This window comes from Schistocerca americana, chromosome X (assembly GCF_021461395.2).
Source record: "Schistocerca americana isolate TAMUIC-IGC-003095 chromosome X, iqSchAmer2.1, whole genome shotgun sequence".
Taxonomy (NCBI): domain Eukaryota; kingdom Metazoa; phylum Arthropoda; class Insecta; order Orthoptera; family Acrididae; genus Schistocerca; species Schistocerca americana.
Genome location: NC_060130.1, coordinates 726,864,887 through 726,877,655, shown reverse-complemented (window position 1 = coordinate 726,877,655; position 12,769 = coordinate 726,864,887). Strand labels below are relative to the sequence as shown.

Sequence of the window (12,769 nt, the reverse complement as noted above, 5' to 3'; positions counted from 1 at the left end):
GAAAAACTTCCCTATTTCAATTACTAACAAGAGATCTGCAAAAGATGAATACAGTGATACATTCCTTGCCTGTGGTCTGAGTGAAACGTTTTGTAAGAATGCAAATTTTAAAGCTAAGTTTGGCACCACAAAGGCTTTTGCTGTTGTCTGAGGTTTGATCTGCCAAAACAGGTGAAACTCTGCTGTTTAATACATTATTTTGAACAGCTATTTGTCACATTTTAGAGGTGTATACATCACATGAAACATCTGGCATTTCACTTTTTCCCTTCGTCAGCTCTGTTATATTGTCTTTTGAGCTTAAGAATGCCTGGAAAGTATTGAACTTAACTTTCTTATGTAGCAGAGTATAATGCATTGATGATGATGTAACCATATATTCACGTCAAAGAAATATCTAGCCTTGCTTAAATGCAGTGGAAATCCAATATGATTTATAAATATGTATTTGAGGATAGATCATGCTGTCCAAATACAAGAGGAGTTGAGCAGCAGATAGGAACATACATGTAGAATATGATTATTAAGAGCTGATCTTATGGACTAAATCTTTCTTGTGCAAGATATGGTTGAAAGACAGAGGTACATCATGGATTATGTACATGCTTGCAGGAAGGGGGGGGGGGGGGGGGTGATGTCATTTGCACAATTTGGCGAGGTATGGGATAGGAGAAATGCTAAGACAAGAGTATAAAATACAAAGAGTGACTGCTAATGTGATTGAAGCCAGTGGGAGGAAATATGATTATGGATGTTGGGGTAAAATTAAGAAGGGCTCTAGGTAGCAGTAGCAGTAGTAGTAGTAGTAGTAGTAGTGGTGGTGGTGGTGGTGGTGGTGGTGGTGGTGGTGGTGATTCGGCAGTGTTGTTGAAGTCAGCCACATGATCCTAGACAGCATGTTCCATAATTGGGTAGTGCAGTTACCCCAGCCACAGCTTGGTAGTTGTCATTCATTCTGGAGAAGACTGAATACTTCCTCACTATGTGTAACACTGTACTGTGGTTGCAGTGAAGTTAATACATGATGTGTGTGCTTCCATAGGGAGCACTACTTATGGTTGGTTAGGAAATGTTGCTGTCAGAACTAAAGTAGAATGTGGTTCATAAATGTATGGGGCAGTTCTTGCACCTAGTTTTTTTTACAGAGGAATAGGAATATCATGCAGATATTACACATGGATATTCCATTGTATGACTGGGTGGGAAAAGGCAGTAGGGATGATTATAACAAATTCAGGACATGATCAGAGCCCTTGTGGAAAATGTGACTTACTTGTTGCAGTTGTGGACAGAATTGTGTGCAAAGGAACTATTCCATTGTGACTGGTCAGGAAATGTATCTCATATTTCTTCCATAGGTGTCTCATCAGTGACACTAATCTCATGACAATAGGCAGGACCACTATCTGCAAACTGAACCAACCAGATCATCCTTTCTACACACAAAGACTCCATCATTGACCTTATGAACCATAATGAGTATCTGACAGAGGGCCTCTGCCATATTTCAGACATACAGGGGGTGGACAAAAATATGGAAACATTGTGAGAAATGCATGCTTGAACATAAATGCAGATGTTAGGCAAGCCTGCAGGCTGCACTGTAGTACTAGACCATGAACAGCATCTGTGCAGTGTCTTCAACACATTGTAAGTGTCAGTTGTGGGGAAATTGTTGGTGCTCGTATGCTGGATGCTTCCATAACACAGGTAGCCAAAGTGTTTGATGTTTTAAGAAACCCTGCACCAAAGATTTGTACCACATACAGGGAAACTGGAACTACAACATCCCCTAAGTCACAACTCAGATAAAAGTGCATGGTGAATGATTATGATGGATCGTCACTAAAGAGTATTGCAGCAAAAAATAAGAGGGTGACAGCTGCAAAGGCCACTGCAGAACTGAATGTCACACTCGCAAATGCTTTCAGCACCAAAACAACATGAAGGTAGCTTGATAAGCAGGGAATTGCAGAGCAAACAGGAATTCCAAAACCAGTCATCAGTAATGCAAATGCTTATGACATGAAAACATGGTGCCAAAACCATAAAACCTGGTCTATGGATGTATGGAAGAAAGTAATTTGGTCAGATGTGTTTCTAACATCTGGCAGAGTTTACATCCCAAGAGTGAAACATGGCAGGGGTTTGATGATGACTTGAGCAGCCATCTCTTTATATTAATTGGCCCTTGGGTTACTCTGTAAGTTGCATTACTGCCAAGGTTTATGCGACCATTTTGGCTGGCCAGGTCCATCCCATGGTACAGTGTTTGTTCCCTAATGGTAATGCTGTGTTCCAGGATGACAGGGTCCCTGTTCACACAGCTTGTGTTATCGAGGACTGGTCTTGTGAGCATGAGAATGGATTGTCGCATCTCCCTTGACCACCACAGTCACTGGCTCTCAATATTATTGAGCCTTAGGGTCTACTTTGGAGAGAAGAGTGTGTGGCTGCTATCCACCTGCCTCCTTGTTATCTTAACTTTCCTGTATATTACAAGAATAATGCTATAAGATTCCCCTGAAAAGTGCACAGGACCTGAATTTATCCATTCTGAGAAGACTGGAAGTTGTTTTGAATGCCAACAGTATTCCTACAACATATTAGGCATGGTAAGCTCATTTCATCAGGATCCCTGCCCCTTCCTCCAGCACCAGATTTTTGTTATACAGATGGTAACTCTCCCTGCGCCCTGCAACATATCCTTTTTTCTTGCAATTTTCATCTCCTCAAACTCCGGTAGTCTCTGTCCTTCACCTCTTTCCACTCTCTCTCCCAGCACATTCTGCCGTCCTCATTAAACCAACCTCTCATCTCCCTCCCTCCCCCCCCCCCCCCCCCCCTCCCCCAGTCACCTTTCTTCCCTCTTTCCAGCTCCACGTATCATTCTTTCTGATTTCTGGAAAGTGATGCAGGTCTTTTACAATTTGTATTAAAGATTTTGATGAAATATTCTTTTGTCATTTTTTTCTCATGATCCATGTAATCCTCAATAACATTGACCAATGTTCTTTTTTGTTCTAGGGAGACAGATTTGGAGGTGCCTTAGATGGAGCCGCTAGACAGTTCAGTGAAGCATATGACACTGGTCTTATTCCCATGGAATTTGTTAATTCTATGAGGAGTAAAGGTCAACTGATAATGGGTATTGGACACCGAGTGAAATCGGTATGTAATTTGCTTTGATCAAAAATAATTTGTACTTTTGTTACTTACTAGCTTTCATAATTAATATATTTGAATGTCTTAAATATGGTAACGGGCTTTGACTAAACGCCATGAACTTATTTTTAGTGCTTGGCCTTGTCCCCCCACCTAGTTTCACAAAAATAATGATTTCTTAACCGGGCAGCCAGTTGACTGGCACCTGCTGATTGGTTATTTTCCCTCCTTTTTTTCCTCCAATAAGAGAAGAAAACCATTTCTCTGTGAAGTTCTGCGTTCATAATTTGGATGATATTGATATAGGCTATTTAACTGTAGATATGTCTTAACATATTATCTTACTTAAATAGCACATAAAAATGATAGGTTTTGATGTAAAGTAGAAGATGTGTGCTAATATATGTGCTATTGGGAGGAGCTGGAGCCTTAAACATTTACTTGTGGTTCTAATGGATGACTCGTATTGTCTATTATACAGATTTCAAGTATTGTTTATGGTCTGCGTTATTGTTATTGAACTGACAATAGTTAGGTGGGAGGCAGCGGTTTATACTAGTGCAGCAGAAATGTAAACTCATACATTTATGTCCTTTTCCACGAAATCTTTATGTTTTCTATGGATCTCCAGTTTCCTCGAAATGTGCCGGATGTATCATTTTGTGAAGTGTTGCTTATACCTGTCCGTCAGACGTTCTATTCCTATGGGTAGATTTTCACTGTGTTTTATAGCTATGTATTTCACTCCTTTCTTGCTAAAATTTGGACACTTAGATGGTAGTGTAGATTGCTTTTCCTTTTAGCATTGCATTTGTGGTTGTAATTATTCAGTTAATTGTTGTCAACAAATTTTACCATGGAATAAATATGCAGTGAAACTGCAGTTAACGCACTATGCGATCAAAAGTATCTGGACACCTCTATGTAATGTGGAGTTGACCAGTAGATGTCATAAGAGGAGGACCTGCTAGTATAAAAGGCGGTGATGAGTATTTTGTTGTCAGTAGAGAACCAGTAACAACAGAATGGTTCAGTCAGGAGAGCTCAGTGACTTTGAACATAGACTAGTCATTGGATGCCACCAGGGGCATTTCAACTCTTCTGAATGTTCCCAAGCTGGGTGTCGGTCATGTGATTGAGAACAGGAAACGCGAAGGGCTAGCCTCTGCTAAACTCAGACATTGCGGTTGTCACATACTGACAGACATCGAACGTGGCAATGTGTGGTTGTAAAAATCATATGAAATCAGCAGAAAGAACCACTCAAGAGTTCAAAAGTGCCACTAGCAGTCCTGCTAGCAAAATAACTGTATATCAGGATTCAAAAAGAATGGTATGCATTGGTCAAGCATCTCCTCATAAGCCACACATTTTTGCAGTCATTGCTAAGTGATGTGTGAGGGAGTAATACCTGCCAAGTTTTCCAGTTTTCTGGGAAGATTTCTGGATTGTGGGGTAGTCGTTTGGTTTTACAGATGAACATTTCTTTCTTTTTTTTCAACTCCTGGGCTTGTTCCCACCCTCTGCATTCATTCTGCATTTCAGTTTTGGCTTTCAATAATAGCTGCTATTCCGAGATACGGGTGTTTGAAATTCAACTGAAAGTCAACCGATAATATTATTGATAATCTCTTCTCGCAGAATATCACTGCGCTTTTGTCATTAACTCTGTGTGTTTGAAACACAATTGGCGAAAGTCGATCAAACGTTCTATCCCTAATCGCGTCTCGCAGGTTATCGCTGCATAGTCTTTGTGCTTTGATGCATGTTAGTGGGAAAGCTTTGTTTATGCTTGCTTTTGTGTGGTGTTTCCTGTATTTTCTGGTATTTGTGCAATTGTGTTACGAATTGGTGTCCGATTTGGTGTTTGTGTGTTGTGCTTCAATTGCGTGTTAGTGGGAAAGCTTTGTTTATGCTTGGTTTTATGCGGTGTTTACTGTGGTTCTGGTATTCATGAAATTGTTTGATGAATTTTTGTGTGATTTAGTATTTTTGTGATGAGTTCAACTAAGAAATGATATCAGTCTTTCAGGGATGCATATTCCGCTGAATTTCCTTGTATTATGCGACCACGGAAAGGCAAAACATTTGCATCATGTTCCGTGTGTTCGTGTGATATAAACATTGCTTACGGAGGAACTGAATTAATAAATCATATTAGATCTGTTAAAAACATCTCCAATACAAAAGTGAAGGGCAGCAGTAGGAAAATTGATTCATTTTTTACCACTCCTGGAGCTGACCTTGACGTAGTAAGAGCAGAATGTTTGTTCATTTCATTTTTAATTGATCATAATATTCTGTTAGCTGCTGCTGATCATGCTGGTGCCCTTTTTAAGAAAATCTTCTCTGGTTTGGAAATTTCAAAAAGATACAGTTGTGGTCATACAAAACTTCACATATTTTGAAAGAAATGGCGACTACAGATTCAAGAAATGAACTCATTAGTTGCATGCAACATGAACCATTTACTTTGGCTACAGATGGGAGCAACGACAGTGATGCTAAGCTTTATCCCTTATACATCACCTGTTCGGTGCTGTCTGTCCCAGGCTTAGTGGGTGATTCACCGGGACATAATATTGGGAATTTGTTAATTTCACACTTGGAGTATTACAAAATGCCAATTGAAAATTGTGTAGTGTTCTGTTCAGACAATGCTCTAGTCATGATTGGAAAGAAAAATGGGGTTGCTGCTGTTTTAATGGAAGCAGAGCCATATGTTTGTGCTGGGTTACTCGTGTCATTTGATTAACTTGGCTGGTGAGAAAGATGCAATCAGCTTGCCTGTTAAGACTGATGAACTTTCAGTCAACATTTTCTATTATTTAGAAAAGAGTTGCAAGAGGAAGGAACGCCTTAAGAAGTTCCAAGAGGTTCATGACAAGGAAACTAAGAAGATACTAAAACATGTCTGCACAAGATGGCTATCTTTAGGAAAGTGTCTGCAGAGACTGTAGGAGAAGTGGGATTCATTAGTTGGGTTCTTTAAACATGAGGTGCATGCTAGTGCTCAGTGTGCATCAAGTAGCTTAACATAGTTTACAATGCCAAAAACTGAGCTTGGTGGTTCTAAAGAGAGTCATCAGACTCTCAGATTTGCATCTGCTACAAAATCTGACACTCCTGTGCTGAAGAACAACAATATTATTCAAACCTGTGAAGAAAAACTGTTTATGTTTGTCTCTTCAGACTTAAACAAGGCTACTGTTCTTTCCTGTGTGCTGTCATTCCTGTATTTGAGAATCTCAGTTCTGCACCTGAAATTCATATAAACTGTTAGAACTAATGACAAATCTATTACAGCGGCTTCTTTCCAGGTTTGTTAAACCTAAAGTTATAAAGAGTTCCCTGTTACAGAAAGTTCAGTACCATCTTGTTGAGAATCAGAGAGATAAAGATGATCTAGTTATTGGCGTTTAGACAATGAATTTGGTGAAGAAACTTCATGATAAAGACAAATCAACATTCTTTTCATCTGTCGGGGCTTACTTCTGCTCTGCATGTGATTATATCAGAAACAAGTGTCCCTTTAGTGATGAAGTACTGAAGCGTGCAAAGGTTGCGCAAGTTTCCAAAATTGAGGATGTCAAGTTTTCTTCTGTAGAATTTCTTGTAGAAAGGTTTCCATCATTGCTGCCGAGGAAGGCAAGTGAGTCAGCTGAGGATGCAATGAATGTGTTTCAGAGCCAATTTGTGGCCCTGCAGGTTGATAACTCTGCTACTCTTGAGAGCGAGAACTTGACAGATGATACCAAGTGAGCGCGTTTGATGAGCATTCGTGGAGCTGATGGTGTTCCAAAGTATGAGAGGTTATCCTGGCTAATGCTTTCTATTTTGACTCTACCACACAGCAACACTGAGTATAAGTGTGTGTTTAGCTTGGTGAAGAAGAATTGCAGTCAGTTTATGTCCTCCATGTCGAATGAAACTCTGGGGTCAATTTATATTTTGTAAACAAGAACCAGTGGTCCATGTTACATGAATAGTTTTCCTTCAGAATTCCTGAAGAAATTGAAGAAAGCTACTCATCTTCATCTCTCCTCTGCAACCTGTGATGGAATGTAGCCAGTGTTCTATGAACTCGAGAAAATTTTGTAATTAAGTGTAAATCGGTGTTGGTAGTTTTGACAGTGTCGTTCATATTGTGGCTTGCAAGAACAAGTGCAGTAAAGCTCACTTTTGTGTAGTGTGTGAAATGTTCCCAGTGTTAAGTGACATCAAATGAACAGTCATCAGTAAGTAACTTGTGTAAATACATTGCTTCAGAGTTCAAAAATAGTTATCTTAAAATGTAGGCTACATTATATGTGTTAACATTATTTGTAATCTCGACACTGCGTGTTTTGCCTAATAGCCATTGCATAATAGTTCTGTATTTTGTCAATTACATTGTCAGTTAACCTTCCCTTCCCATCCAACCCTTTACCATTACTGAGTTTTTGTGTTTTGTACGAAGCCTTCAGTTACTGAGGTCTTGATATCATTCATTTCTGTACATGTCCAGTACATTTAAATTTCTGTAGTACATCACCACCACCATAGGGCTTCAGTTCTTGAATATGTTTTAAACTTTTAGAATCACCGCCACCAAGGTAATTCTCATATCACTTTATCACATGCAACAGAACATTGAAATATACTAGCAACCGCAGCCACTTCCATTCCTCCACTACTGCCACTATAGTTAGCTGTGCAATTATATACACCTAGAATATTTAGATACTACTGCTACATCTAAAATTTTCCCAGTATACATACTGGTGGCAGATACTACAGCATGAAGAGATGTGTGTCCCCATATATGCCAGGTACCATCGAATGCTGCAGTAAAGTCTCTATTACCACTCTTTTCTGTTACTGCCTCTTCCACAGCTTTCTTCATAGATTCTATGCAGACATATTCAACCTTAGATCCTACAAATCTGTTATAGTTCATAAACTTGGTTGGGGGATTTGGAAGATTCATCATGCCATAGAAAACTGCACCTGCAGTTGCACCCTTACCAATTGTATGCAAGGCATAAACAAATCTAATGTTGTGTTCATAGATTTTGCTACCATTTTCTTCATTTGGAGTTACTGCAACACTGTTCCAAAAGGTGGTCATGAACACTTGCCACATTTCAGTTCCATTTCACTGGCAAGTCCTACATGATTTTTTAGTGTTCCAGACCAACTTCACTGCACTGAATACATCTTACACAGTTTGCAAAAATCCCGTTGAGAACTGACATATCAAATATTTCATTCACATACAATTCACCCATAAAATATTGATACTTTTCACTAACTGAACCAAGTTTCCTCTGCGAAGTACTTTCTTTCCCACTTCTATTGCAATGGGGAGGTGTACCAGCAAGGTTAGGTTCACACACTTGGTTGTTGTCTTTATTGTTTATGGTAATAACACCTACTTTTGGCTTTCCAACATTTCTCCTTTCCTTAAAAGCCTTCAGAGGATTTCTAATCACATTACATTTACCCATGATTATCCTTCAATAAAACAGAGACTTCAATGAACAGAATTCACTACAAATATTTTCAGGATTACAAAAGAGTAAATAAACATGAAGTACACAGCAATTGAGCGAGCGAAATATATCGAACTATCACAGGTGACCCACAACACTTGTTTTGAAACACTTATTTTCTCTCACATCACTAAAATGTACATGATGATCATGTAGACTCAGGAGTACAACATTTGACAGCAGTTTAACAGTGCCAGAGTGGGTCACCCTAATGCAGAATATATTTCAAAAATATTTTTAAAATAGATGTAGTCATCTAAACTGAATAAATTATATATCAGTCGAAAGGGAAAAGTCCGTAGATTTTAAAATGCAAAAAAGTAAAAATTGAGTATTTCAAGATTTTGATCCTTTCCAGAGGCCTTTAATGTAGAGCAAGAACAGTACTGGAAGCAGGTAGACAGCAAACAATTTAATCCAAAATATATAAGGTCTCCAACAAAATGTCATGATTGACACTATCAAATGCCTTAGATACATCACTGGTCATAAATTACCAGTAAATAATTTTTGTGCTCATAGTTTGTATTAATATCTTGAATTGAATTTTATTTGATCCTGTAAGATTACATGATGTACAGTAAATGTATGCATAATATAGGACATGTCAAAGTAGTAACATTCATTATCACTTATTTTTCTACCCCTTTATCTTACCTTTTTACATAATTGATAATGAATAACAATATATACAAATTTGATGGCATAAATATTCTGTAACACTGTAAAACTCTATTTCAATGAGATAGTCTTTAAGTTTCTTTGGAAAGTCATTGTCAAGTACACTATCTTGCTGGTTTTTAGGCAGACTTCTTAGTAGTCTGATACCAGAGTACTGGGGTCCTTTTTCTAGCATCACCAGTCGGTGGGGAATGCTCCGTAGTTCATTCTTCCTTCTTGTATTGTGGGTGTGTACACTAGCATTTGTAATCTAGTCCTCACTGTCTTTTGTGATGTACATTATCTCAGTATAATGCCATTTTGAAATCCAAACATTCATGTTTGATGTCCAATAAACAATGCAGATGGGTGACATCCTGAGAGTAAATCATATTCTAAAAAATTTGGAAAAATGATTCTCGCAAGTATAAAATTAAAGAGCAGAATGAAGAGGTTATAGCTGTCATATATGGATGATTTTTAAATCTTCAGTTATCAAATTTTTGGAATGCTATCTATACAGTGGGCATATGTTGAGTAAAAATGCATTGACTGAAGAATAACGCCATTGAATAATTAATGCATTTTGATACGAAATCAGTCAAGTTGTTCATGTTAACATAGCGGGTGGCAAAGCATGTGTAGGTGAAAAGATGTTGGAATTTTGTCTTTCTGTAGGCAGATGTGTAAAAAGTTATGTTAATTTAACTAACACTAATTGTACTTAAAATTAGTTTTAAAACTGCATAATTTGCTGAGAGATGAGAGATACACTCTTTATAGTGTTTTACCTTACTTTACAAAACACGGATTCACCCACAGAACCACCAGCCCTTGAATTATATTTATACTTCATAAATATTTAAACATATATTTTGAAATATTACAACAAGCAAAATACACACTAGTTGTACAGGCAAGAGGCTAGCAAATTATTGCGTATCAGTGTAAAATGTAAATTTTTATTTTCAGATTAATAATCCAGACATGAGGGTTAAAATCATTAAAGAATTTGTGATGGAACATTTTCCCAATAAACCACTAACACAGTATGCATTAGAAGTTGAAAAGATAACAACTTCAAAGAAACCAAATCTTATACTAAACGTAGATGGTATAATAGCCACATCCTTTGTTGATATGCTGAGGCACTGTGGGAGTTTCACAAGGTGAGTCATAATTTTTCTTTTATGTCTTAAAATTGTTTATTACATAATTGGTGGAACTAAATAAATTTCTTCAGAGCTGTAATAATTCTATTGTTTTACTTTTAGGGAAGAAGCACAGGAATATATTGAAATGGGATCAATCAACAGTCTCTTTGTGCTAGGAAGAAGCATTGGATTTATAGGTAAATATTCTTCAGTGATGCCCTGTTTCATTTAGAAAATAAAAACAGAACTACAGTAGTTTATTTCCTTTTTACTGATGTTCATTGTGGTACATCAATAAGTGCTTTGAGAACTAGTATTCAAGCAGAAAGTGACTTGGTGATTGTGAAAGTGGCCACAGAAATTTGGTATGCTGGTACAGAAGTTGAAGGAGTTTAAACATTAAAGTTCACATGTACGTAAAGAAATAACTAAATGTGAACAGATAATTGATTGTAAATAATACTGATGTGTAGGAAGATAGTTTATTACAATGAGATGTTAAAAAATCAAAATATTAGCCAAATACATAAATGATGATTTAGTGTAGGAAAGGATGTCTGAAGGTGGTTGTTGTTGTGGTCTTCAGTCCTGAGACTGGTTTGATGCAGCTCTCCACACTACCCTATCCTGTGCAAGCTTCTTCATCTCCCAGTATCTACTGCAACCTACATCCTTCTGAATCTGCTTAGTGTATTCATCTCTTGGTCTCCCTCTACAATTTTTACCCTCCACACTGCCCTCCAATGCTAAATTTGTGATCCCTTGATGCCTCAGATAATGTCCTAAGAACCAGTCCCTTCTTCTTGTCAAGTTGTGCCATAAACTCCTCTTCTCTCCAATTCTATTCAATACCTCCTCATTGGTTACGTGATCTACCCATCTACTCTTCAGCATTCTTCTGTAGCACCACATTTCGAAAGCTTTTATTCTCTTCTTGTCCGAACTATTTATCGTCCATGTTTCACTTCCATACATGGCTACACTCCATACAAATACTTTCAGAAACGACTTCCTGATACTTAAATCTATACTCAATGTTAACAAATCTCTCTTCTTCAGAAACGCTTTCCTTGGCATTGCCAGTCTACATTTTATATCCTCTCTACTTCGACCATCATCAGTTATTTTGCTCCCCAAATAGCAAAACTCCTTTACTACTTTAAGCATCTCATTTCCTAATCTAATTGTCTCATTTCCTAATCTAATTCCCTCCACATCACCTGACTTAATTCGACTACATTCCATTATCCTCGTTTTGCTTTTGTTGATGTTCATCTCATATCTTCCTTTCAAGACACTGTCCATTCCGTTCAACTGCTCTTCCAAATCCTTTGTTGTCTCTGACAGAATTACAATGTCATCGGCGAACCTCAAAGTTTTTATTTCTTCTCCTGAAGGTGAAAAAGACGAAATTTATAGAACAATACAAAAGCACTGTTGTGGAAATGAAATACTCCCCAAGAAAAGTGAAATAAAATTAAGCAAAACGATGCAGTATTTAAGAGATGAAATTCATATCCACCAAAGAGTTTCATTTCCTTTCTGGTTGAGTAATTCTGAGGTAACCCCAAATTGTATTAGGCAAATCTTGATATGGATCCTTTAGGACTGTAAAGGCCAAGTTCTTTCCTAACTCTTGTCCTATGCTGTTATTGTTGTCAGTGTGGTACGAATAAAAATAGTATTACAGTAAATCCACGAATAAATTGAAGGCGAATAATTGTCGTTTGAGACAAAGGTTGCTTTTTAAGGAAAAAATGGGAGAAGAGTGTTGATAAATGTTCAACAGAGATCCATTTGTTGAGGCACTGGATCCATTGGGTTAACTATGGTCACTAGAAATATTTTCCCATGTCACCTTAATCTGCATGTTTTCACAAAAATATTTATTGTTATATTTTATACGTATCTATGTTCTCTGAAGCTAATTTGGGGATTAGTAATCCCATGTCTCCTTAGGAACTGTGATGTCCTTATCCTATGCTCTTAGAAGTCTCTCTCCATTTGAAAACTACTTCCCTCTTGTTTTTCCTGTGTATGAGGTTATAGCGTGAAATGTGGATTTTAAACATAACTAAAATGACTCATTGTACAAATGTAAAGAATTTGATAAAGGCTATAAAGTAGCTCAGTGATTGTGTACATGCGTTATGTGCAAATTATAAATGCAACATGTTACAAAAACACAAGCCCCATTACACTGCCAGAGAGATTAGCTCCAAAGACTATCCCACTCTCTCAGAAAATGCATTTGTA

The 12,769-nt window shown here is 37.6% G+C and overlaps 1 protein-coding gene across 4 annotated transcripts in view; it reads left to right on the top strand.

The window, feature by feature from the left end:
- LOC124555694 (ATP-citrate synthase) overlaps window positions 1-12,769 on the top strand; it is a 171,887-nt gene that overhangs the window by 156,161 nt on the left and 2,957 nt on the right. For all 4 annotated transcript variants that reach the window (XM_047129698.1, XM_047129700.1, XM_047129697.1 and 1 more), the window contains exons 18-20: window positions 3,028-3,171; window positions 10,332-10,528; window positions 10,634-10,710. In XM_047129698.1, the coding sequence (XP_046985654.1) occupies window positions 3,028-3,171; window positions 10,332-10,528; window positions 10,634-10,710 (418 nt within the window). The remainder of the gene's footprint in view (window positions 1-3,027; window positions 3,172-10,331; window positions 10,529-10,633; window positions 10,711-12,769) is intronic.